We start from the raw sequence: 26,135 nt of genomic DNA, 5'->3' as shown, positions 1-26,135 counted from the left end.
CAAAGACCAATAATCTCTTTTGCTCCTGAAGCTTTCATGAACCTTTAAATAGTTATTATTCTTACACCTTGGGACCTCAAAGTCTGCAGGTAACTAAGACCAATTTAAACCTCAGAGGGCTATTTTGTATTTACTCTTCCTCACGGGAATAGAGTTTCTGTCTTGGTGGGGACGATCTGGAGGAGATCTTAAAAGCCATTTGATCCAAGTGCTTTATTTTACCTTAATGGAAAGAGGCTCAGAAAAGGTAGGGCTTGCCAGCTTTTTGGAGGAGGTTGGGTTACAGGCCACTTATGCCTCATTGTAGCCAGGAACTACTGCCCCCTTTCTATTGCTTTTTCTTAATTTTCAAAGAGACTGAAAGATAAAGGGGTTCCTTTGGCTGCTTGAGAAGTACAAATTCTCATCACCACCACCTTTCAGGATCCCCATTAAGTTTACTTTTTCAAAACTGTACAGTCAAGTATTATTGTCTCAACATGTTTACCTATGAGTTCATTTTTCTAGCCCCTCCCATATCTCCTCATAGATGGAAGGTAGTTATTAAAAATATTGTGTTGCTAATACCTGGCTCATTGAAGACCCTTGCAGATCCAGAATTACATTGTACTCTGCTTTGTAGCCTGCAATCTACTCAAGATCCTTCAGAATGTCTTTTTCCCGCTTTTGAGTATTACTCCTTTCTAACAGCAGTGAAAGTATTCAGGGGGAACTGCCTGTCAGCCTTATGTTCCTTCACTATAATGCCAAGCCTGTGAGCTGCTCTAGCAAACTAATCAAACATGAGGGGAGGTCCTGGGAACCTCTGATGTATAGCCAGTCCATCAGAAGTACAGGTAATAACTTGCCAGAGGGCAAGGTGTGGGGAGAGGGCACTGAGCTTCCAAGCCCTCTCTAGGTGTGTCCCCTCTACCCACATCCCCAGCTGTTCGCCAACTGGAAGCTCTCTGAACGCTGTCCTTTTGGGTTTTCATGGAGGCTTCATTACATAGGTACAATGGATTAAATCATTGGACATTGGCTATTGAGCCAACCGCCAGTCCCTCTCTCCTCCCCAGAATTCATGAGGTAGGACTGAAAGTACCAATCCTCTAAAAATGTGGTTGGCTCAATTGGCAACCAGCCCTGATCCTTAGGCGATTTCCAAACATAATGAAATCTTTATCACTCTCTACATTTACGGAAATTCTAAGGGTTTGGGGAGCTGTAAGCCAGGAACTGTGGATGAAGACCAAATATATATACTTTGGTCATCTGAATGATCACATACATAAATCACAATATCACAGTTCTCAACAAGGTTTCTGCCTACACCATCTGTCCTTTCCAGTTTACTAAACACTATGAAGAGAAAACATCTTTCCAGAAGCTCTAACCATCTCCTGAGAACATCTGCTTTCCTTTTGCCAGATGTTGCACTGAAAAATTATTCTTCCACTTACCCATTCCATGTTTCATCAAGAATAAGAGTCCCCAAAAAAGTACATAAAACCTTAGAAGCTGAAACATACCCCTGATTTGGATGTATAAGATCCATGTCCTCTACCGTGCTGCCTAGGACTTCTTTAAATCGTCATATTCTCTCAGAACTACTTTAAATCGTCATATTCTCTCCTGCATTCAGTTCTCTCACACTGTAGGTTATATTATCTCCACTTTACAGATGGGAAAACTGAGGCTCAAATAGGAACTAGTAAGTAAAGAATCTGAGATAAAACTCAAAACTGTTCAACTCTAAAGTCAGACAGTGTGTATACTACTCCATATAAATCTGTTGTAGTAATTAGAAAAACAACAACCTCTTATGTTTAACAGGGAAATCAAATCCATTTGTTAATTTTGATTTTCCCTTACATTTCTATTAGTATCTTGCATACAATTTACACAAAATATTGGTTGAATTAACAGGTAAGTTCACCATCCATAGTACCATCTCTCCCTATCCTAACATCTAGCCTCAAACCCCAGCTCTGGATAAATGTTTCCATGCTTCCGTTTCCTGAGGTCGGATTTACAAAACATGCCTCCCAGAATTTTTTGAGAATTAAATGAGAAAACAAATCTATATAATAGCACCTAGGGCAGTGCCTGCCAGATAGATGCAGTGGCATTATATCTATACTGGGGTAGGCTCTCAAATCAGTGCTTAAGTTAAATCCAAAGGTGATGCTACTGTTGAAATTAGTCAGTGTTAGTTTCCCTCCCTAACTCTCAACCACTTCCCTTTTTCACACAGCCATTCCCTTTACAAAACCTACAATTCAAATCTCTGCCATTTTAGGGAGACAGAACTCTATCATTCCAAGGATATAGAAATAAGGGCCAAGGCACAAGTTTCTTTTGATGCTTTTTTCTATTTGTGTTACTCCCTACAACCAACTGGAGGTTTCAATATAATTCCAGCCCCAATACTGATCTGCAAGGATACACTTTGTTCTATAGATCATTAACAATATCTACTATTTAATGAGTACTCGATAATAGTTTATATACAGTTCCTAATGCCTCCATTGTAGGGCTACTACCAATATCCCTATTATACAGGTGATAGGATTAAGTCTTAGTTTAACAAAGTTGTTGAATATGACAGCCCTGAAGTAAAAAACCAGGATTTAAATGTAGTTTTCTGGTCTCAAACCAATACCATACCATTATGCCAAATCATGGTTTATTTTAGAACAACCAAAACCTATTTACTTGACCTAAATTTCCCCATAGATGTTTCCAGTAGGGAAACTGTCCTGTTGCTGTGATAACTGTTTATGGAATTTATTGTTTGTGTTCAGTCCTTATACAATGGTGTCTCATCAGTGGCATTAGGATCCAACTTGAACATTCTTCCAGACAGAGACAGTAAAAGAATGATTCAAATGCTTTTCATTTGCAGCATGTGCTTCCAAATGAACATGCTGCTTCTATCCTTAAGAACTGAAATACAGTTGACCCTCGAACAACACAGGTTTGAACCACACAGGTCCATTTATATGTGGATGTTTTTCAGTAAATACAGTACAGTATGGTAAATGTATTTTCTCTTCCTTATGATTTTCTTAACATTTTTTTTCCTCTAGGTTATCTTACTGTAAGGATACAATATTCTCGAATACAGAACATTATACTGTATACAGTATATATATGTATACATGTATATGTGTCAATTAACTTTATGTTATCATTTATATGAAGTCAATCAACTTTATGTTATCATTGAGGCTCCTAGTCAACAGTAGGCTATTACTAACTAAGCTTTGGAGGAATCAAAAGTTATACATGGATTTTTTACTACATGTGGGGTCAGAAACCCTAATCCCTGCATTTTTCAAGGGTCAGTCCTGTTTACTATGACAAAGTCCCAGACTTCCAAGATCAATTTCTTTGCCTCAGCATACAAACGCAGCTTTGAAAATTCATTAATATTCTATCCAGGAGACCAGGATTTCTATGCCAATTCTTTTTGAAACGTAGTGTTTATGTAGCATGATCGTGTGTGTGTGTGTGTGTGTGTGTGTGTGTGTGTGTGTGTGTGTGTAGGGGAAAGGGTGGTAATGGAGGTGGTTAATGTATAAATCCAGAAATCCTATCAGATTACATTTCGGTGCAAATGTATTAAATGTTTTCATGCTCTTTTCCCGTTAATTTTCTAAAAAGCGAATCATGTCAGAAGGTATAACTCAAACCTGTCATTATATTCCCAAATATAACTTAGGTTATATTTAGTGCAAAAATAACTTAGGTTTCTACAAATATTTTTGAGCCTTTTAATATACATTACAAATATCTTAGACCAATCACATTTTGTTGTGTGTAACTTATTTACAAAACAAAAAATATATTACAATAACATGAATGAAACAGTGAATCTGATCAACAACAAGCTTTGTCACAACCAGATATTTAAAAGGAATGCAAAAATCTGTTGGTCTGCATATGTTAAGAGTTTTGAGATAAATAGGGGTCCAGAATTATAATGTATCTGGAAAAGAGATGACGGAAATCCCAAATTTAATAAGTTAGGTAAGATTCTTTCTCATTGCTAATTACATAATGTTTAATGATGTTTTAAACTGTGAACATTGATGAATTATCCAAACATGATACAAAGCTAATAGAGTTCTATCATTTCAAAATGTACGTGACATTCACATAATATCCTTTTAATTATTATCATTATATACTGTAGTTCACACAATATCTACAAATGTGAATGAGAAAAAAAAAAAAACCAGGTCACAGCAACATGTCTCACATTCCAATTTTAAATAAGACAAGCACATACTGGTTCAAACATTATTTCATAATACGTTAATAAATAACACCTAGTTTGTTATGGTTACCTTGACGGTTTACAGCTGTATATTTAAAAGGAGAACATTTTCTGTGAGTTTCACATTGTCAGTAAAGGGTAAAATAAATAATAAATATTTATAATAAAAAAAAAGGAAAGGGAGGAAGAGAAAGAAAGCAAGCAAGCAAGAAAAAAAGAGAGAGAGATTTCTATACAGAACATGAAGTATTTTTGACATGCTGCTTTTCTGGTACAGTTTGCCACAAGAAAATTAAAATAGGAACAAAAAAATGATTGTCTTTTAAAAACAACTTTTGAAAGCTTTTCACCATATTGAGCATGAACCTTTTAAGATTAGCATGGAAATCTTTTTGCCCATCTGCTTTGCATATATATACTATGCACATCATGGATGTGCACACCAAAAGAGATCCCCCTCAAGTCACGGGATGGCAACTGCTGATCCCTCAAAATGAGGAACAGCCAAAACACTGAAGTGCAATCCTACCAGTGTGAAGTCTGCAAAGGTTTCATTCTTACTTTGCTTTCACAGATGTCCCTGCATGAATGTTGTTCCTGTAGACCCCCGACTACTTTTAAAACACTAACCCCCACTGTAATAATCCAAGGGATCCAGTTTCAAAAGATGGGGAGGAGAACATAGTCCCTCCAAGCAAATCCTGACCAGCCATCTGACTCGGTCCGGTCCGAAGGTGAGCACAGCTCTCCCGCTCCAACTGCACCTGCCTCGTCACTGGTGTTGTGTTGTTTTCTACTCTCTTACCACAACCACTCACAAAACTAGAGGACAGGGACTCCTTACTAGACACTGGTCCTGATACGTTGTGGTGTGCCAAACTGCTTTACAACCTGTTTCCAGCTAAAAATATTTTCTTGGCTAAGCAAAAGGAAGAGCATGAAGCCTTATGACAAAATGATAAGTTTCTTCCAAATCAGGTTTAGAGTTGAAGTTACGTCCTTAAGACATTTTCTTTAAGCAACTACAGTTTTCTAGGGAGAGGAAGGTAGCAGCCCAACTTTCTGACCAGGAACAAAGATTTCTCTCTCCACAGAGTCCCTGTTTTCTTCAGTCAGCATTTGCACTAATTTTTAGCTTATCCAGGGTTGGCAATCACTGGATTGTAATACAATCACTTCCCACAATTTACATTGTCCTTTTGACCCAAAGACGTATACAGTATTATGCTAAAGACCATTGTAAATTTCCACAAAAATAAAATACTTGGTGGTTGTGTTCCTAAAGTCAATGTAAAGCCATGGCTTTAATGCCATCTTTCCAAGAAAATCTAAAAACCATTAGTTAAAATCCACCATGTACTTCTATTATCATAGCTTTTGCTCATTAATCCTATTCTCAGACAATGAGATGGGTGTTATGCCTTTGGTGGCCTCTGGTTTCCATTTCCCCACAAAATGCTGAGTCTGCCCCCCCAAAGGGCAGGCTGGAATGTAGGAACTCCACAAGGTCCTCTGACTAAAAGTTCCTTCCCTGCTCTGGACCTTTTATGGTGGGGACTTGAGGAAATAAACATCCACATTCCTTATCAATGAGTAATTAATTCACGAGTAATTTAACAGTTTAGTACTGGATACATGTTACTGGAGTTTTTGGTTCACCTGTGAAAACTTCAGAACTGTGACACACACTAAGCATTAGCACAGGTCTGCAGCAGAAATGGAAAAGCTCAAAAACTAATACAAGGGCTTTTGACCTTGGTTTTCAAACTCAGACCAGGCATCATTGAGCTCCATAAAAATCATCTTTGCATATTGTTCATAGGGTTGCCCAGTAGCCTGTAGAAAAAAGAAAAAAGAACAGCAAAACACATTAGATACTACAGACTGAAATTTTATTTGTATTAAAATTTTCACTGCTAATATGTGGGCTCTAAGTAATTGAAATGTTTTTCTATTAGGCCATTTTTTATTTTATAGCTCACTCTATGTGATCCTAATTATTATAACCTCCCCAAAACTCTCTCCCCTTAGAAATTCACATATGGTGGCTCAGTCTGTTAAGCGTCCGACTCTTGATTTCAGCTCAGGTCATGACCTCATTGTTCGTGAGATCAAGCTCCGCATTGAGCTCTATGCTGACAGTGTGGAGCTTGCCGGGGATTCGCTCTCTCTCTCCCTCTCTGCCACTCCCTCGCTCGTGTGTGTGCATTCTCTCTCTCTCTCTCTCTCTCTCTCTCTCTCTCTCTCTCTCAAAAATAAATAAATAAACTTTATTTAAAAATTGGAAAAAAAAACTAGTCAGTGATAAATCATATACCTAGGGAAAGCCCTCCCATTCCATTATTGTAATATATAGTTTAATTTCTTCTCTTGCTTCATAAAGTATAACTATTTGTTTAAATACTTGATGTTAGGGGCGCCTGGGTAGTGCAGTCGGTTAAGCGTCCGACTTCAGCCAGGTCACGATCGCGCGGTCCGTGAGTTCGAGCCCCGTGTCGGGCTCTGGGCTGATGGCTCAGAGCCTGGAGCCTGTTTCCGATTCTGTGTCTCCCTCTCTCTCTGCCCCTCCCCCGTTCATGCTCTGTCTCTCTCTGTCCCAAAAATAAATAAACGTTGAAAAAAAAATTAAAAAAAAATAAATAAATACTTGATGTTAGCCCATGGACTTTATCATTTAAATGGACTAATAACCAGAAAATTGAGAGTATAATGTTTTAATACATGGTCATAAGCTAATGAAATAAGGAGCAGAGAAGTGCTCTTCCAGGGAGGATCATACTCACTTTATCTGGGTGCACCACCAGCACAGCCTTCCTGTATACCTTTTTCACCTGCTCAGGTGTTACCAGGTCAGCCATGCCAACTGGTTTCCACTTGGTCTCCCCAGCCCACAACACAGTGTGCATCGTGGACAGAAGTGCTCTGATATTTCTCTCTTTACCTTCAATCCATTCCAGAATCTGTAAATGCAGAGGGAATTAGGAAATAGAAATGTTTTCAAGTCCCTAAGGTCTCCACTTAGCCTCTGGAAATGGCTTCTGCCCCAACAACATTAACCACATGGGGCACTGTGCATGCTCCAAGCTGTTTTCTCTACCTAGGATAATTTTTCACCTCCTACCTTGGGTTGCCTGTTAACCCTTCATCATCCTTTAAAAGCCTGCTCAGGAATTTCATACCATTTGCCTTTGAGAGCTTGAATCCCTTCCTCTCTACCCCACCCCAGAGTTAATCTCACTCCTGAAGCATGAACGCCATGGGGGCACAGACCGTGTCCATTTTGGTCTCTGCTATCTGCCTCTGTCTGGTATAGTATCTGGCACACACACACTAAATAAATATCCCGGTGCGGTGGGGGGGGGGGGGGGGGGGGAGGGGGGGGATTTCTCTGGGCTAATCCCTTAAACATGTTTCTATCTTAATATGTGCTATATTTTATCATAATCACCCGTGTGTGTGTGTTTTTCCTTGCCATTAGGCAGAGCTGTTTGAGAAAAGGTACTGTTTCTTACCAAGACTATAACTCAAGAGACAAATAACATGACTGCTTCAAAATACAGCTTTAAAAGAAAACTCGAAAACTGTTAAATGAATTAATCCAAGTAGTAATATGAATGTTCACAGTTTGAGTCTTCTCAGGTTGCACAAATGAGGTGATTAAGTTGAAGGGTTTATAAGAGCACACCAGCATTTAGCACATAGTAGGAGCTCAGTGTGTACGTTGGTGAATGAATGGTTTAGCCAAGGTTAATAATGCCTACTCTCCCAAGCAACTAAATACCATGTACCAACTAAACAACCGAGCATCATTTAAAAGACATAAACTATTTTCTTCCATAGAAAAAACTGTCAGAGTTTGCCTAGTGAACAAATGTTGTCAAGATGGAGCACAGAGCTTTGGAAGAAATAGAAAGTCTCGGTAGCGTTACATGAAGCAAAAAGTAAATGCAAACCAAGGATCCTATATTGTATTCAAAAGAGAATCTAAGAATCTATGTATCCTTCACAAATGTTCAAATCTGTCTGGAAATATGTTACATTTTTTCAAAATGTGTAAGATGGACTGGCTGTGCTAGTCCTGGTTTTGGAAACCCTTTAATGCGGTAGCAGATTAGAGCCCCATCTCCCAGTTCATTCTGGCATCAGCATACTTAGTATTTTGTCACATAGGAATTCAACCTCTCCGTCTGTCAAGAACATTCCAATTCTCGTGATCTTTACAAAACTCTTCCACTACCTCACACAATACATCCACATAATGAAACCACCCTTTTCTTTCCAAGCTAAACTGGGAGTAGCTGGTTGGCAAATCTTTTTTAATGGGGAAATATTCTTTTTTCTGCAAATCCAATCTTACCTAGACTTCTAGAATCAAAACAGATAAAAGTAGAACTGCTCTGGCTGAAAGTGGATGGAGGGAAGCAGTGAAGAAGCTGGGAACCAGGAACACTGAAGGCTCCATACCCATAACCTTGTCACAGGACTTTTTCACACAGAATAATCACCCTGGGGCAGGAGCTCACACACCTTTAATTTCTCAGGATCCATTTCCTTAGCCATTTCTTCCTTTCTCATCTCAGCTATTGTTCGAGGCCCCTTTTTGTCTTTGTGTGCATTGAAACCTTGACCAGAAAGTAGGTCTTCAAAGTCAGCTGCTTTTTGTTTCCCTTCTGCAATATAAGTTTTAAAAAGAAATCATTACAGTCTCTACTCTTAAACATAAAATCATATCACCTCATAACACTTAAGAGTCTTCAAGGTGCTTTCACATATATTAATCCTCTGACACTTAACCCAATGAGTAGGGTATGAGACTGTCATGCCCATTTGGCAGATGAGGAAAATGAGGCTTGAAGAACCTAAGAGATTTTTCCAGAATCATATACCATATCCACAGCAAAGCTAGAACTCAAGGCTGGATTGTTACAGTAAATCCAACTCCATAACACCATTTCCACCATATCATCTTTTTATAGCTGAAAATACTCATGATGCACCCCCACCCCACCCACCCCAGTTATACAACTAGTTAGTATCAGTGATGGGACTAACACTGGGTTTTGGTACTTGAAGTCCACGTATGCCACCACTTTCCTGACCATGCCCAGTTCTAGTCCTACCCACTGACAGCTCTAGCCCATCATTCCGCTCTTTTCCTCCAAGTCTGGCTGTGGCCTCACAGTCTTTCTCAATGTTTGGAGAGGCAGCCTAGCTTGATGGCAAAGAGCAAAGTCTCTATAGCTGGACTCCCCAGGCTTGAATTACAAGCCTGGACTCCCCAGGCTTGAATTACACTTATCAGCAGTGGGACCTTGGGGCAAGTTACTTATTATCCTCCGGCCTCAATTTCCTCATCTGTAAAACAGGGATGATGTTAACAATACTACTTACCTCACAGGGTTGTTGTAAGAATTGAGAAGTTAACATTTTCAGGAGTTTAGAATAGTGCCTGATTATTTAAATGTTTATTAAATTAAAACAAAACAGAACCGAAGCACAGCAGTCCATGCTTGTCAATGCCCATCAACCAAAGTTGACATCTGGATTGAAAGCCACTTGCCATCTCTATACCATAAGACGTTCTGGACACACACCCACACATGCACACACTAAATGCAAGTGCTCTGAGATGAGGGAATCTGCCTGTCTTGTTCACTTCCATAATTCCCAAAGTTTTCTACACTTAAGATGCTACATAAGTATCTGCCGACTGCTGACAATTACCCTACATCTACTCAAAATAAAAATAGAGGGGGAGCCACAAGACTCTATGGAACTGTGCAAGCAATACCCATCGTGAACCAAAGAACAAACGTGATGTTACATATTCCCGGCAAAAGAGTCCCTGTCATGTTATTATTTTGAGAAGGTACCTGTGTTGTATCAAGTAGAGTGTGGCAGTTAAGAGGAGGGGTTCTGGAGCTGAATTGCCTGGGTTCAAATCTTGGTTCTGTCACTTACAGCTGTGTGGGTTTAAGAAATTACTTCATTTATCTCTGTCACAGATTCTTCATCTACAACATGGAGTTGGTTTTGAAGATTATATGAAATAATGCGTGAAACTACTTAGAACAGCACCTGACATACAGCAAGCACTCAACGTTAGCTACAGTTACTAGGAAAAGTAGAATTTCCTTTTCCATGTTCTACAGAGAGAAAGGCCTGTTTCTTCACCACGCCCCTAAAGACTCAGCTCTTGAGTATGACCAAATCAATTGAGATGGGAAATATAACAGGACTTTTGACAAACTCAAATTTAACCATTGCTGCTATGAAAAATACAGTATTTTTTTTACTTGTTACCAAGAATCTCATTCAAAAAAAAGAAAAAAGAAGAGACTGAATCCTATCCAGAGTACCCTCTAGCCTTAGCTGTTGGCCCATTTTGTGTTCTTTTAACTTTCTTCTCAGAAGAGAGGAAAAACCCATGTAGGAAACCCAGTGATCTGAAACATCTGCCAACCAGAGCATAAGCAAGATAAATGTCCCAAGACATACACCCTCTTCTGATGAGGATCCAAGGGCAAATGTGAACACAGAGCTTACAAGGCTCCCAACCCTTCTCCTCTCCCCCCTCTTCCAAAGGAATAACAGTTCAAGATCCAGCTGCTCCACCACTCACACCCATTCAGTATTCGTTTAGTGCTTCTTGCACGCCAAGCCCTCAGCTAGGTGCTAATGATCACATGACACCATACCTGCTCTCCATCAGGGGTCAGTGTGGAAAGAGAGAGACGAGTGCACTAGCCTAAGTCACAAAATGATGTGATGAGTGTCAAGAGCATGGTAAACCCAGGTGCTTCAGGCACAGAGTGGGAGGGAGGGATCCTGTTGTATCTCTACAATGAAAGATGGACTCAGAAAATACTGGAATTGTTTTCTGTCTCCTTCTTCAGGCATACATATAGGTAGCATGACAACACAGGCTACCCTATAGTCAGGCTACAACGCCATCACCCTTACCCAAATTAGCTGATCCTTTCCCACGTTCATTCTGCCCCCCAGGCACGGCCGAGAAGCTCACATTGTAGTTGGGTCGGTTCTGGGGAGAGGAGTGGGACATGCTGGGCTGTGGCTTGGACTGTGTCTGCTGCCAGTTGTAGCCACCTCCCTGCTGCCACCCTCCACCCATAGGCTGCGGAGATGCCTTCTGCGGTGAGCTGAGAGGCGCAAATCCTCCACCCAGTCCAGTTGGTGTGGTGGGTTTGCTGGCAAAGGAAGAACTACCTATGGAAACATAGAGAGAGAGAGAGAGAGAGAGAGAGAGAGAGAGAGAGAGGAATGCTGTTTTGAGTAACCTCTAGTTCTATGTCCCAAGTTTTTGTTTTCAGTGACTTTAGTGGAAATTACCTTGACTGATGGCACAATTAACCTTCCTAATAATTAAAGGAATTGCAGGCATATATTTCCTTTAATCCCCACAGTGATGTTTCTAGGTGTATATTAATAACCCCATCTTTTTCTTCAGATATACAAACCGCAGTTCAGAGCAGCTGAGTGATTTTCTCTAAGTCACACAGCCAGCAGTGGCAGAACTGGGACTTGAATCCAAGTCTTGGACTCCAAGCCAGAAAAGCCCTGTCTTTTCCCACACTTCCATGTCTCCTCTCCTTCCTACCTTATAAGCACATTCTATTTCTCACTGGGGAAAAAAAAAATAATAACTACTGAATTGACAAGAAGAGAGAATAAAAGAAAATACATTCATTCATCAAGGTACTACTTAAACTTCAATGATCACGATTAATCATTGTTTGTTGTAAGTACAAACATGGTTAGTGCCCGTGAGTAAACAAAGATGTTTTGAAAATTCACAAGTAGGTTTCAATTTCACACTTCTTGCATTTCATTGCAGAACACATTCAACACAGCCAGCACTATGGCAACTTTGAACTGGGCAAAGGATCTTACTCAAGCTTTAAAAAATGATTATTACTTTGTGCCAGGAATTTAAGTAGAATTCTGATTCCACAATCTCCTAACTTTTAAGCACTCACTGCATTCGTGCTGGGCTGTTTCCAAAACACAAAGACGAACAGTGTCTTGTGTTTAAAGAGGTAAAATGAGAAACTGAAATGTGGTGATCTCTAGGAAGCCTTTCGTGCACCAAACCCAAAGTAACAGTGATAATAAAATAACTAATATGCATGTACAAAATACTTTTGTGTCTATTACTTCCTTCAGTCTATACAACACTCTTAGGGAGGTAGGTAGTACTACTGACCCCACTCTAAAAATGAGGAAATCCAAAGTTCAGAGAAGTTTCCTGACTTGCTCATGATCTAGTTAACGGAGCTGAGTCTTGACTATAGGCATCCTTCCTCCAAATGTCATGCTCATTTGCTGCACCCATAATCCCTAATTCCTCCCCAAATCTCTGAGCCTGTCACTACAATTTATCCCTTACCATCTCTTCTTTCTAGAGATCTCTCCCTTTACTTTGATCTGGGGCTCCTCCTTCTTTCCCCAGTGGGAATGCTGTATAATGGACCCTGGAACTTGGAGTCAATCTGAGTTTGAGTCTCAGCTTTATCACCCATTCATGCACACACTTATTCATCCATTCGTACATTCACTCATCAGTATTTACAGAGCATCTGTGTGCCATATAAAGTACTGGGCATTGGGAATATGGTCTATGGAGAAACCCTGCTCTTCTGAAGCTCAGTGAAAAAACTTCCCCTCCTTGAGTCTCAGTTTCATTTGTAAAACCAGAACTACATCTATGTTACAGGTATACCATAAAGACACAAAGGCTATATGAATATATTTCACAAACCCTGAATTAAGCAAATTAAGAGACATTATACATTATAATATAATGCAAGTTCATATGCCCAGAATACACTGAAACATCATAAGGGCTTAATAAATACTTGGTAACAGGAAAAGGTGACGACAGAAGCTCTGAGGCTTGGCATTGCCCCCTGTCAGTGCATAACTTAGCATGAAGCGTCTCTTCATGAGGACCTGGGCCCTCCTGCCAATAGCACATCAACATACACCTTAGGCTGGGTATTCATTCTGCACTGGAATTTCATTTTACAGTCTAAGGATGCTTACTATCTTCTTTCTGATATATATACATTATTTAATTAAATAAATATGGAAACGCCTAAACACTAAAAAAAAGCTTCCTTATTCCCATTACACTGCCATTTATTCATTCATTTATAAAACACTATCGAACATCCTTCACACGCTAGGCTGCAGACACGGTGGTGAAAAGACAAATGCAGATCCTGTTCTCAAGGGGCTCGTCAACATTGTAGGACTTTCTGATGCCCACTCTTCCAGAATCTTCTCTTCCCATGTTCAGAAATCTAATTTTTAATGCTACCGGAGCAGGGAACTGACAAAAATGCAAAGCAGCTGCTAAACCCAGAGGCCACTGCTATCCTCATTAAAAGCTACAGCAGTTGGTTATCGGCTGTGGTTGGGCATTACCATCACCTTGGGGAGCTTTTAAAACTCCCTATATTCAGGCCACCGCCAGACCAATTAGATCATAATGTCTACGGGAGGAACTAAGGCACTGCTGTATGGAACAGAATTGTTCAATGTGAAAACACCTTTAGGAGAAGGACACTGTCTTTTGTCTTTTCTGAACTGCTGCTATGTAATTTGGAAGTTTGATTTTAATCTTCAAAGCAACTGCCTAGGTGTCAAAAATTCTGGCTTGTAGCCCTGCTTATACACCTGTTCACTGTGTGGCTTTAGGAAAGTCCCTTAAGTTTCCTAAGTTACGTGACTTGAAACATGCAGGAATTTAGGAAACTAGTTTTCCCAGCGACTGTAAGAATTAATTACATTTCAAAAATGACAAAGAATTCCTGAACTCCTCCCAACAGGTTGGTTGTTGTAGTGATATGGGTGTCGCTATTCTGAAATTTTTGTTGTGTGGCAATTAATGTTGTTGAGATCCAGGGAAATGGAAAATACATATGTGGAAAAGGGCAAGGCAAAGGAGCCCCCCGTGTATTGGATGGAATTATATATGTAGCTATATCCACACATCTCCTATCTCTATCTAGCTACTGAAAGGCAGAGCAATGACTCCCACCCCAGTACCAATGAACACACTTAGTGCACAGATCCTGGTTTCCGAATATCATTCTCCACAAAAAGGAATAAGGATTCCTTGGGGAATGACTGATTCTAGGACTGGGGAGAAAACATTTCACAACAAGCCTAGAACATCTTGTGCCGTTAAGAAAGAAAGTTTTCAAAAAATGATGAATTTGAGTGAAAAGAACACAGAATCCACGTTAAAAAAAATTTAAAAAAGAAAAAAATTAAGGGGCGCCTGGGTGGCTCAGTCGGTTAAGCGGCCGACTTCGGCTCAGGTCATGATCTCGCGGTCCGTGAGTTCGAGCCCCGCGTCAGGCTCTGTGCTGACAGCTCAGAGCCTGGAGCCTGTTTCGGATTCTGTGTCTCCCTCTCTCTGCCCCTCCCCCGTTCATGCTCTGTCTCTCTCTGTCTCAAAAATGAATAAACGTTAAAAAAAATTAAAAAAAAAAAAAGAAAAGAAAAGAATACAGAATCCAGAAAAAAGGAGGGGATTTCACAAACCAAACCAAATCTTAGACATGAACATTAGAGAAAATAATGACAGTAATGAATCAAAAAAGAATCTATTAGGCCATTCTGATGAGAGACAGAGAGAGAAAGAAAAGGAATTTTTTTTTTACAGTGCCAATTAATATATGTAGAAAGAAGGGAAGAATCAGAAAAACCACAATTCTGCAACCATTGCAGTAATAACTGCTTCAGGCAAGAATCATTAATGACTGCTAAAACCAGTAGCTAAATCAGATAGAGAATAGAATATTCTCATATAGGGTAGTCGCAAATTATCTCCTCCAGCTAACTCATCAATTACAAAGGGAAAAAATAATAACATTATGATAAAGAAGCCTGGCAGATACCCTCTTAGGGAAGTGATCAAAGTTAATACCAAACCTAAATTGAGACTTTCTCAACTGGCCTCTATCCTTCAAGGATCAATGTCATGAAAGGCAAAAAAAAAAAAAAAAAAAAAAAAAAAAAGGCAAAGGAATGATTCTGGATTAAAGTTGCCTAAAATGACATGATGTCTAAATGCAAGATGTGATGCTGGATTTTTAAAAGGAACTTCCTATAAAGATCATCTCTTCAGAGAGGCCTTTCCTAACCACCTGATACCTGAAATAACACCCCAGGCCATCTATCACTCACCATCCCTCTCTGCTTTTTTTCTTTCATAGCACTTAGCACAGGGCTTAGGAGTGTGAGCTCCAGAGCCAGACATCATGGTGCTGAAAACCCATGACTCGGGAGTGTGACCTAATCGTTTGTGCCCCAGTTTCCTCATCATCTGCAAAATGAGGATAACAGTCTCTACTTCAAAAGATTATTGGGGGGTGGTGCCTGCGTGGCTCAGCTCGTTAAGCATCCACCTCTTGATTTCAGCTCAGGACATGATCTCACAGTTCATGAGTTCAAGCCCCACATCAGGCTTTGTGCTAACAGCATGGAGCCTGCTTGGGATTCTCTCTCTCCCTCTCTCTCTGCCCCTCCCCCTGCCTTGCTCTCATGCGTGTGCTTTCTCTCTCTCTCTTCTCTCTCTCTCTCTCTCTCTCTCTCTCTCTCAAAATAAACTTAAAACAATTGTTTTAAAGATTATTCAGGATAGGGGCACCTGGGTGGCTCAGTTGGTTAAGTGTCTGACTTCAGCTCAGGTCATGATCTCATAGTTCATGAGTTCGAGCCCTGCATCGGGTTCTATGTTGTCAATGCAGAGCCTGCTTCAGACCCTCTGTCCCCCTCTCTCTTTGCCCCTCCCCGACTTGTGCTTGCTTGCTCGCTCTCTCTCTCTCTCAAAAATAAATAAACATTAAAAAAAAGATTATTGGGGAGATTAAATGAAACGTAAAACACTTGAAATAGTGCCTGGCACACAGTAAAGCCCCAATAAACATTAATTGTTATTTTTATTTGACATTATATCACATATTTATTCATTTACTATTTCATTCCTCTTCTAGAATATAAGCTTTAGGAAAGCAGGAATGTTGTTTTGGTTTTTCTTGTTTGGTTGGTTTTTATTAAGACAATGTTAACACACAGAAGGCACTTAGTAAATAGTTGTGGAATGAATAAAAAAATGAACAGTGAATAAGATTTTATTTGAAGCAGAATTTCACCTGTTATTATTTTAAAATTTGAAACTTACATTAAGAAGGAAGAGAAAGGAAAAGGAGAGAAAGGAAAATGATTTTAAGAGTTATTAAAAGAAAAAACAATTCTAAAGAGGGCATGATGGAAGGTTAAGATTCCAATACAATTACTGGCAAAAATGGAGTCACGTTCTTATTCCCTTAAGACAATTTAGCTCTAAATGCCTCATAAGGGCTCTCTTGAGAATCTAAACTATCAATATGGCCAATTCAAAACTGTGTGTGAGGGCTATCTCCACCCCCTTATTCAACTCTGCACTGCACGGAGAAGAAAGGAAAAAGGACGAAGAAAAGGTTTCATAATATGCTAGTCCAACAAGCTGTTCCTTGAAAAAAGGTTCCTTGGTGAGATAGAAGAGAACCCTACAAACTGTATCCTTTTGGGGAAACTCACCAAGAACAGGTACGCTCAGAAGTTTTTGCAATAATCCAAGTCCACAAAATTTAGCAACTTAGTGCCTCCAAAATCACTTGCTCATGGAACACTTATCCCTCAAAAATGATCAACATATGATGAAAAACACTTTGAGAATTCTATACAGAGTCTATTTTCTGTATGGAATTTTACAAACTAAGCAGAGAGCACTGTAGTCAGTGGAGAGAAGAGGGATGCCAGTGTGAGGATCTCAGGAGGAACATTACAGGAAGGCCTGTGCATGGCTGGCCCTATACGTCACAAATCTATACGACTGGCCTCTTCTCTCAGCATTTCCGTACACATTCATTACCTTTGCTGTAGCCAAACTGTGTTGTGAGGTACTCCTGGAAGTTCTGGCTGTACTCATGCTACTAAACCAAAATTAGGCACTGGACAAACTATTTTATAGGGGTTAGTTCCAACCCAGTACTTGGGGCCTGTTTCCTTTTTTTAAAAAGCCAGTCTCAGGTTTTAGAGCGTTGCTTAAGAATACGTACTATTCTAGGTCCCAGGTAACAATATCAGCTTGTTGTAACACCAAAGATTTAGATGTGAGGCTTTGTAGCCATAAGTAAATGTTACTAATATCTTAACCTGTTGAGTTCATACCTAGAGTCCCAAGGTCAGCAAAAGGATCCAGAGTCTGCGGTTTGTTTTGATGCGTGGGCGTGCCATGCGAGGATCCTGTTGGGCTGGTGGCAGCTGACTTGCTTCCCATTCCAAAGCTTCCTGAAAAGGAAATAAAATCATTGAAAATGAGTTAGTTGTCGGAGGCTGAATTCTGGAATTCAGAAATCCAGGGCTACTGCTCATTTTACCTCTTAGGGGAAATTAGGACAGGGTTTGCAAAGATGTTACAAGTTGCTAGTGAGTAGTGGCCTGGAGCAGGGACAGGGAACAGAGGAGGCATATGTCATTTCCTAGCCATCCCTGCAAACTACTACATCCAATGTTAACCTCTCATCTCACCTGACTCCATTATTTCCTCTGGGATTTGGAGTCAGGCCTGGCTCTGAATGCCACTTCCTAGCTGAGTAACTTTTGGCATGTTGCTTAACTTCTCTGAGCTTCAACATTTTCTCCTTGGTTAAATTAAAGAAACAGCAACTGCTCCAAAAAGTTGCTGTGGTAAACATATAGTATGTGTGTGTGTGTGTATGTGTGTTAACCCGCACAGCATTGGAAATGCAATCACATGCAGATGGCTCTCAAGAAATACCATACTAGCCATGAGAAAGAGAATTTATTTATTACAGACAAATTCAGCCCTAAAACAAACCCTTTGTTGAGAAAGACTATTCAGGGGCACCTAGGTGGCTCAGTTGGTTGAGCACCAACTTTGGCTCAGGTCATGATCTTGCGGTTCATGGGTTCGAGTCCTACATCAGGCTCTGTGCTGACAGCTCGGAGCCTGGAACCTGCTTTGGATTCTGTGTCTCCCTCTCTCCCTGCGCCTCCCCCACTCATGCTCTGCCTCTCTCTCTCTCTCTCTCTCTCTCTCTCTCTCTCACTCACTCAAAAATAAAATAAACATAAAAATTTTTTAAAAAAAGAAAGAAGACTATTCAGATTATTCAGTACCTACTCTATGCCAGAAAATTTCATATGAACTATTTCACTTATACAGGGGTGCCTGGGTGGCTCAGTTGGTTGTGCATCCGATTCTCGATTTTGGCTAGGTCATGATCCCAGGATTGTTGGATTGAGCCCCACATCAGGCTCCGCACTGAGCATGGAGCCTGCTTAAGATTCTCTCTCTTTCTCCCTCTGACCCCCCAGCCTCTCTCTTTCTCTCTCTTTAAAATAAAAAAAATGTATATTAGAAAAAACATGTAGCTGTGTGGGACAAGAATTATAAACCCTATTTTATGGATTTAAAAAACAGAGGTTCAGGCTTATAAAAAAATCCAAGTGTCGCTAAGTGGTTGAGTTAGCTGTATACCCAGATTTGTCTAATTCTATTGTCAAGACAGACATTCAGCAAATGAAACTGAGAATAGTTATAAATAATGTATAAAACACACTATTGTCATGCCATCAAAGGCAGTGTGAAAACCTCCATGAGAATGTGAGTCTTTAGGAAATTACATAGGTGAGCTATATGATACTCTATAAGTACTCATTATAGCCTCAGTGAAGGATTATGCTTTAGCAGTTGGCTAAATACGCACAAAAATAACCTGTTGACTTATACCTGGTTTGGTATGCCAATCCCAACCTCCCGAAACATCTGGCTGAATGTTCACAGCAGGTGTACTAGACGCTGCAGAAGAAATGGGGAGAAGAGAAAGAATCGTCACAAAATAACTGAGAACCCACTTTTCGGAGTTCACACAGATAAATACTGTCCCTTCCATGAAGCCTGCATGACCTGCCATGGCCCCACATGATTCATCTCCTTCTGAGCACTCCAAACATTTTGCAATATTGATATCTTTGGGTCTCCATGTATGGTTACTTACGTGACAGTTGGTAGAACCCATATACTTTTTGTTACTCTTCCTTCTTTGGCTTACCTATATTTTACTTCCATCCACACTTCGAATTATAACTGTGCATATGTCTGTCTCCATTAAATTGTTAGCTCCTTGAAGGCAAGAACTATCTTATTCACCTTTGTGTGTCCCACCTCTACATTTAACACAAAGTCAGTGGCCAATAAGAAAAGATGAAAAGAAACTTAAGCTCGATTTGCCTTAAGCTGGTATTAATAAGTGTAGGAGAGCCATGATCAGCTTAGAACTGAAATTTTGTTTTCTCCTCTGCTGTGACTGAACAAAGAATGATGAGTCAGTCAGAACATGTACTGAGCAACTATACATCATCCACCATGCTGCTGTCAGAGAGAGTCTACTGTCACTCAAAACAAATTTACTGCAGCTTCAAAAGAAATCATACTGGCCCCTCTCAAAATTCCAAATGCAGGATTTAAAAGAAATGTTCAGCTACAAAGAATCAGGTATATTAGAGGAATACACATTGGTAGAGTAAGTTTTTTCTGAACCTATAAAATCCAAATAAGAAACAAGGTCCCATAAGAAAGAATTTATTTCTAAGGCATCTGTAGGTTCTGTCCATAAAATCAGTGGGTAAAATGCAAACATTAAACTTACATGGCAGATAGTACTAAACACACACACACACACACACACACACACACACACACGCACGCACACACACACCCCACCACCACCAGAGCACCAAAATTAGTACTACCAAGTCTTGTATTTGTCTGTACAAGACTTCTTGTACTTTCCCATCATTAAGTTAAAAAGAACATGTCCTTATCAGCCATAAGAGTTCTTTCCTTTCTATTCCTCTTCTACCATAGTAACCCATGAAAAATGTGATGGAAATCAAACAATTTCACTAACACTTGCTATTTAATTTCTTTAACTTCTGATCGTAGTCTTATATTCAACTAGGATGTATAAATAGTTGTTAGAACCCCAACTTTGTTACTAATCAAGCCCACAAATCTTTATGACCATCTACCATATGCAAGGCACCATACAAGGGAACAGAGAACTAAAAGACATTATCCTCAAGAAATTTAAAATCTGCTAAAGATATAGGAATATACAAATGGAAAGGTAATTACCTAACACTTTCAATCTCTATTTTGCTTTTAATTATGGTTATTTACTTTCTATTCCACACTATGCCCCAAGTGATTGTTCTCTTCAGAGTAGATGTTCAATAAATATCTGTAGAACTCAAAGGCAGGAAGTATTTCTTGATTTTCAGAAGAGATCAGTGGTACCTTATAGAAGTCAGAGGTGGGCAATTTGACCTCCTAATATGACATCTGAGTCTGACCTATATGTTATCCTGTATGAAGATATGCAACTGACCCGCTAACAGTGGAATAATTGTTTTTTCCAGAAAGGATAGTGGAAAATTCCTTTCAGTCTGGCATGACACAGGACAAAACAAGAAGTATAGCAGCAAAACAAAGAGGTGCTAACTGGCTTCGAGTGGGTGATAAACATCTTCTAACCAATTAACAAAAAACAGAGAACTGAGTCCAGAATTGTCATGCTGAACTATGAACATCCATACCTATGGGACACAAAAGATAGTATCCTTATGAAAATAATAAGTTCAAAGTATTAAAGTCAGGAAAATACATAACCTTATTAACACTATCACTAACTATGTCTCAAAGAGACTTAGGGAAAAAATGAGTTAATTCATTCTATATTTACATATTATATGGTAAGATAGATAACATCTACTATGTACCAATAATTCTTCTAGGCACTAGTGAAGCATTAATGAACAAAACAAACTAAACTCCTTGCCTTTATGAGCTCATATTCTAGTGGGGAGAGATGGGAAACAAAAAAAGAAACAAAACATGTAAGTAAATTATTGAGGATTTTGGAAGTTGATCAATACAACAGAAAGAAAAATCTAGAGTCCGGGCACAGGGATGAGTTGTGATATGAAATGGAGCAGTCAGGGTAGACCCCACTGAGAAGGTGCCAGGTGAGAAAGATCAAAGGAGGTGAAGAAGTTCATCACACCAATGCCTGGGGAAGAATAGACAGCCGGTACAACAGCAAGAAAACAGTATGGCTGGAATGGAGAGGGCAAGAGGGAGGGGATATGGGTCACACCACTCAGGTCAAAAGCACATAGGGCCATAAAGGCCATCTAAGGACTCTAACTTCCATGCTGAGTGGCATAAAGACGCATTTTCAGCACAGCAATGACATGACTTACATTTTAAATAAGTGATCAAAAACATTAGGTTTAACCTCTATCCCTGCATCTTTCATCCCAAAGTAACCAGCTTCCAATCAGGAGATTCTCTTCAGTGGGAATTATTCAAGGGTGAGAGGTGAATTTCTTGTATGTTGTCTGGTGGACCCACTTCAAATAGTTTGAGATTTAAGACCAATTGGAAATCACCCACAAAAGTTATTCCTGGAATGAGTTCTCATGTTTAGTGAAGTTAGAGTTTGACCAAAGTTGTACAATTCATCTTCTGTTTGCGTTTGCATGGCTTCCAAGAAGTCAAGCTGATGACTAGACTGAATTCACCAGGCGAGCTCCTTCCACAAGATGCCTTCCACAGGACCTCACCCTCCAGGTTGAGGCCAGTACTGTTCCATAGCCTTCAACATCAGGTATAAGCTACAATTCTCTAGCTCAAAGTCATTTGCCCTCCACTTAAAGAGCTCCAGTTTTAATCAGAGTTACCTAAATGATACCCTTTTGCACTTACAAGTAGATACCAGAGAAATATAAAGTGGGCTTCACATGGAATTCAAAATTTTCTAGTGGTCACATCAAAAAAGATTTTAAAAAAACACTGATGGAATTAATTTTAATACATTTTATTTAACCCAATATAGTCAAAATATTATCTTCTGTGATCAATATGAAAATATTAATGATATTTTACATTCTTTTTTTGTACTAAGTTTTGAAACCTGGTGTGTATTTTATACCTAGAGAGCATTTAAAATCAGACTAGCCACATTTCATGTGCTCAAGATATCCCAGAGCTTTTAAAATATTAGTGTAACTACTTTATGGGGGAAGGGAAGGGGAAAAAAATAGTTACAAACAAGAGGGAGGGAGGCAAACCATAAGAGACTCTTAAATACAGAGAACAAACTGAGGGTTGATGGGGGGTCAGGAGAGAGGGGAAATGGGTTATGGACATTGAGGAGGGCACTTGTTGGGATAAGCACTGGGTGTTGTATGTAAGCGATGAATCACAGGAATCTACCCCTAAAACCAAGAACACACTGTATATACACTGTATGTTAGCCAACCTGACAATAAATTATATTTTTAAAAAATAAAATAAAATAAAATAATAAACTTTTATCCATGGTAAAAAAAAATGATTAATTATTATTAAAATAATAAACTTTTATCCATGGTAAAAAAAAAATGATTAAATTGTTCAAATCCAGTGTCTACAATATGTTCTGCAACCATTCGAAGGCTATTAAAACTAACCTGTTTATTGATACTACTTTGGACTTCAATGTCCATATGGATTTAATTTAAGCAGGAGTTGTTGGTATTTTGCATAGGCACAGAGTGAGGCAGCAGAGTTGAGAAAAATATATATCACCCTGGGAATTAAGAGATAAAAGTTCTGGTATATTTTCTATTTTTAACTAGATACTTCATCCTAAGGAAGTCAATAGTTATCTGTCTCAGTATCTTTCTCTAAAATGAATAAAAATACTTGATCTACTTAGTTCAGAGGGTTGTGAGTTTTCTTTGTAAAGGTATCTAAAGATACCAATAATATTTCCCTCCCAAACATACCATCTTTTGACAGGCTGCTTTAAACAAATGTGTTTTCTCTCCTTTCTTTTGCAAAAATTATAGGCCTACACATTTCATTTTGAATTTAAATAGAATGATTGTATTCTGAAAAATAAAATAAAATGTTAACTTAATTGTTAATTTCCAAAAGAGAGGGGCGCCTGGGTGCCTCAGCTGGGTAAGCGTCTGACTTGGGCTCAGGTCATGATCTTGTGGTTCGTGGGTTCAAGCCCCATGTTGGGCTCTGTGCTGACAGCTCAGAGCCTGGAGCCTGCTTCATATTCTGTGCCTCCTTCTCTCTGCCCCTCCCCCCACTTGTGTGTGTTCTCTCTCTCTCAAAAATAAAGAAACATTACAAAAATTTTTTAAAGAAAAAAAAAAGAGAGATGCATTACATAGGCTTCCCCAAACAAAATAAAACAAACACCTACTGGATGCTTTTATATCTGAGGACCTATTGTTATTTTGTGGAAAACTATGTTCCACTGAACACAATATAAAATATGTTCTTACCATGCACTGTAGGTGAAGGACTTCTTGTAGGCTGAAGAAAGGGGTCACTGGAAGCACTAGATGTGGTCAGAAAAGAACCCAGCAAATCCTGACCTGATGGTTTAGAAGGTGCTCCAAATGGGTCAAAGGTGGCACCTAGGAAAAAAAAAAGGAAAAATGTGTTTCTTTGTCCTGTGAGTTCATTCATTCAATAAATATTCCAGAGCTGCCACTATTGCCAGGCCTTAGGCCAAATATTTGAAAAACTGTGATGAAGCTTGCATTCTGGGCTGCTCCACAGGCCCATCTTATCCTTAAAACTTCCTCCAGGGCCAACAATGGAACCTAAGGATTTTTGACCTCAGGAAGAATCCCATCTTTGTGGACGAAGGAGGACTGTAGATTTATCCATTGGAAGATCCGTCAACACTATAAATGAGGGCTTCTTGGGCCCTCCATAAGTGGCAAAACCATGTTTGGACCAAAGGAGATGCCCAATGAATAAACTGTGCTTATATTAAATAAATTAATGGACAAATACCAGGCAGGAGGGGTTTGCTATTAAGGTGAACATTAGAAAACCTCACTGACCAGGCTTTGCTTAGTATTATGTTTTTAGTGGTCTTTGGCTCGCTTGAAAGTGAAAGAGAGGAGAAATGAGTGTTGCTATGTAACTCAAATGCTGTTCCCAAAACACTGCCTCTCAGTAACTTGCTAGAAACTAGATGCAGATTTAGAGAAGTGAGGACAAGTTTGTGAATATACTAAGAAGACTAGAACAAAGCCAGCAGCTGAGATCTCTGGCAATAACACAATAAAACTAATATTGTATCATTTCTTAGGGTTTACATTGCCTTTCATAAAAAATACTTCAGCTGATTCTCAGTCTCTCCCTATCACACAGTAGTATTATCTTCATTCTATAGACAGTGAAACTGAGGTTCAGAAAGCCAAGTCAATCAATATATCCAGCTTCAATTTCATTATCTACAACCTGAGGCATAGATTTAACTAATGTCTCTCAAAGATCCCTTCTAGCTCTGACACCAGAACATAACTATCTTCATGGGACTGTGATGAATTAAATAAAGTCACACAAGGTACATGGTCTTGAAACATGACTGAGTACTATGATAGTCTGGATCTTGCAGATTTTTCTTCCCTGACACCTTTAATTCACTGTGGTGAGTAAGAACTGGATAAAAGGAAGCCAAATATAGAAGAAACAGCCTGGGATTCAGGGCACCAGGATACCACCGTGGCTCCATCAATAACTAATGTAGGAGTTTGAGCCTCAGCAACCACATTCCAGGATTTTAAGACTCACTCTTACAAAGAATGCCTCCAACTGAACTACTTACTACAAATCAAGACCACCCAGAGCCTTCTGAGGACTGAAGGATTAGCTTGGGAAAGGAAGTCCCCACAGATTACCATATGAGTGAAGAGTTGAGACATTTCTCTTTACTCTTCCTAATATGATGTCATCTTGGTTAATAGTGATATCAGGTAAGATGGGGCAGCTAAAATGCTTAGCCATCTACTGTGTTTTGCAAATTTCAAAAAATTGCGGATGATTAGTCACAGGAAAGGTCAAGTCTGCAGCAATGAGCAGAGTGAAACTGAACCACGTGGGCACCAACTGGCAAGGGCTCATCTGCTACAGTCAGCTGTGCGGCTGGCATGAGTCCCTTAAATATATCTTGAGGTAACCAAGTACTCCCTTGCATAACCAAAGTGGATTTAGAAAATTACAGTTCCAGGAAGACATTACAGAAAAACTAAGAGCGAGCTCTCAAGTCAAATGGCCCAGTTTTGGACCCTGGCCTCACCAATGATTAGCCTTATAAATGTATGCTACTAATTTGACCCTAAGCCGCCATTTCCTCAACTATAAATATAGGGATGGGGTGCCTGGTAGCTCAGAGGTTAAGTGTCTGGCTCTTGACTTCAGCTCACATCATGATCTCACAGTTCATGAGTTCAGCTCCACGTTGGGCTCGCAACTGACAGCACAGAACCTGCTTGGGATTCTCTCTCTCTGCCCCTCCCCCAGCTTGTGCGCTCTGTTTCTCTCTCTCTCAAAATAAATAAATAAACTTTAAAAAATAGGGATAATAAAAGCACCTAACTGCCAGATTTTTATAACTGAATCCATGTTTAGTGTTAAATTCCATGTTTGGCAAATAGTAAGTAGCCCACAAATATTAGCTGTTATTATTAGTAATAATTCATCAAACTACATCTCCAAGAAGAAGTAACTAAAGCAGCTCAGAGATTGAAACTTTGGAGGAAAACAAACAAACAAACAAAAACAAAGAACGGACAAAGAGCTCAAATATTCACTCTTACATTGTCCTACCAAAATGGACATTTCCCCATTAACTGAAAACAGAGACCTCTAAGGGACTTTCAGGGAGACCAGAAAAGTCTAGCTTATTAGGAA

General features: G+C 39.5%; 1 protein-coding gene across 1 annotated transcript in view; it reads right to left on the bottom strand.

Annotated features, from left to right (window-relative positions):
- Positions 1-3,744: 3,744 nt before the first annotated feature.
- The window catches only part of DNAJC6 (DnaJ heat shock protein family (Hsp40) member C6), a 101,976-nt gene continuing 79,585 nt past the window's right edge, over positions 3,745-26,135 (bottom strand). Inside the window, 7 exon segments of the mRNA XM_043575191.1 lie at positions 3,745-6,100; positions 7,048-7,224; positions 8,792-8,934; positions 11,228-11,491; positions 17,510-17,629; positions 19,095-19,163; positions 23,711-23,845. Of these exon segments, the coding sequence (XP_043431126.1) occupies positions 5,999-6,100; positions 7,048-7,224; positions 8,792-8,934; positions 11,228-11,491; positions 17,510-17,629; positions 19,095-19,163; positions 23,711-23,845 (1,010 nt within the window). The 3' untranslated portion in view covers positions 3,745-5,998.

This window comes from Prionailurus bengalensis, chromosome C1 (genome assembly GCF_016509475.1).
Source record: "Prionailurus bengalensis isolate Pbe53 chromosome C1, Fcat_Pben_1.1_paternal_pri, whole genome shotgun sequence".
Lineage (NCBI taxonomy): Eukaryota > Metazoa > Chordata > Mammalia > Carnivora > Felidae > Prionailurus > Prionailurus bengalensis.
The sequence above is the reverse complement of the archived record's forward strand: the minus strand, read 5'-3'. Positions and strand labels throughout refer to the sequence as shown.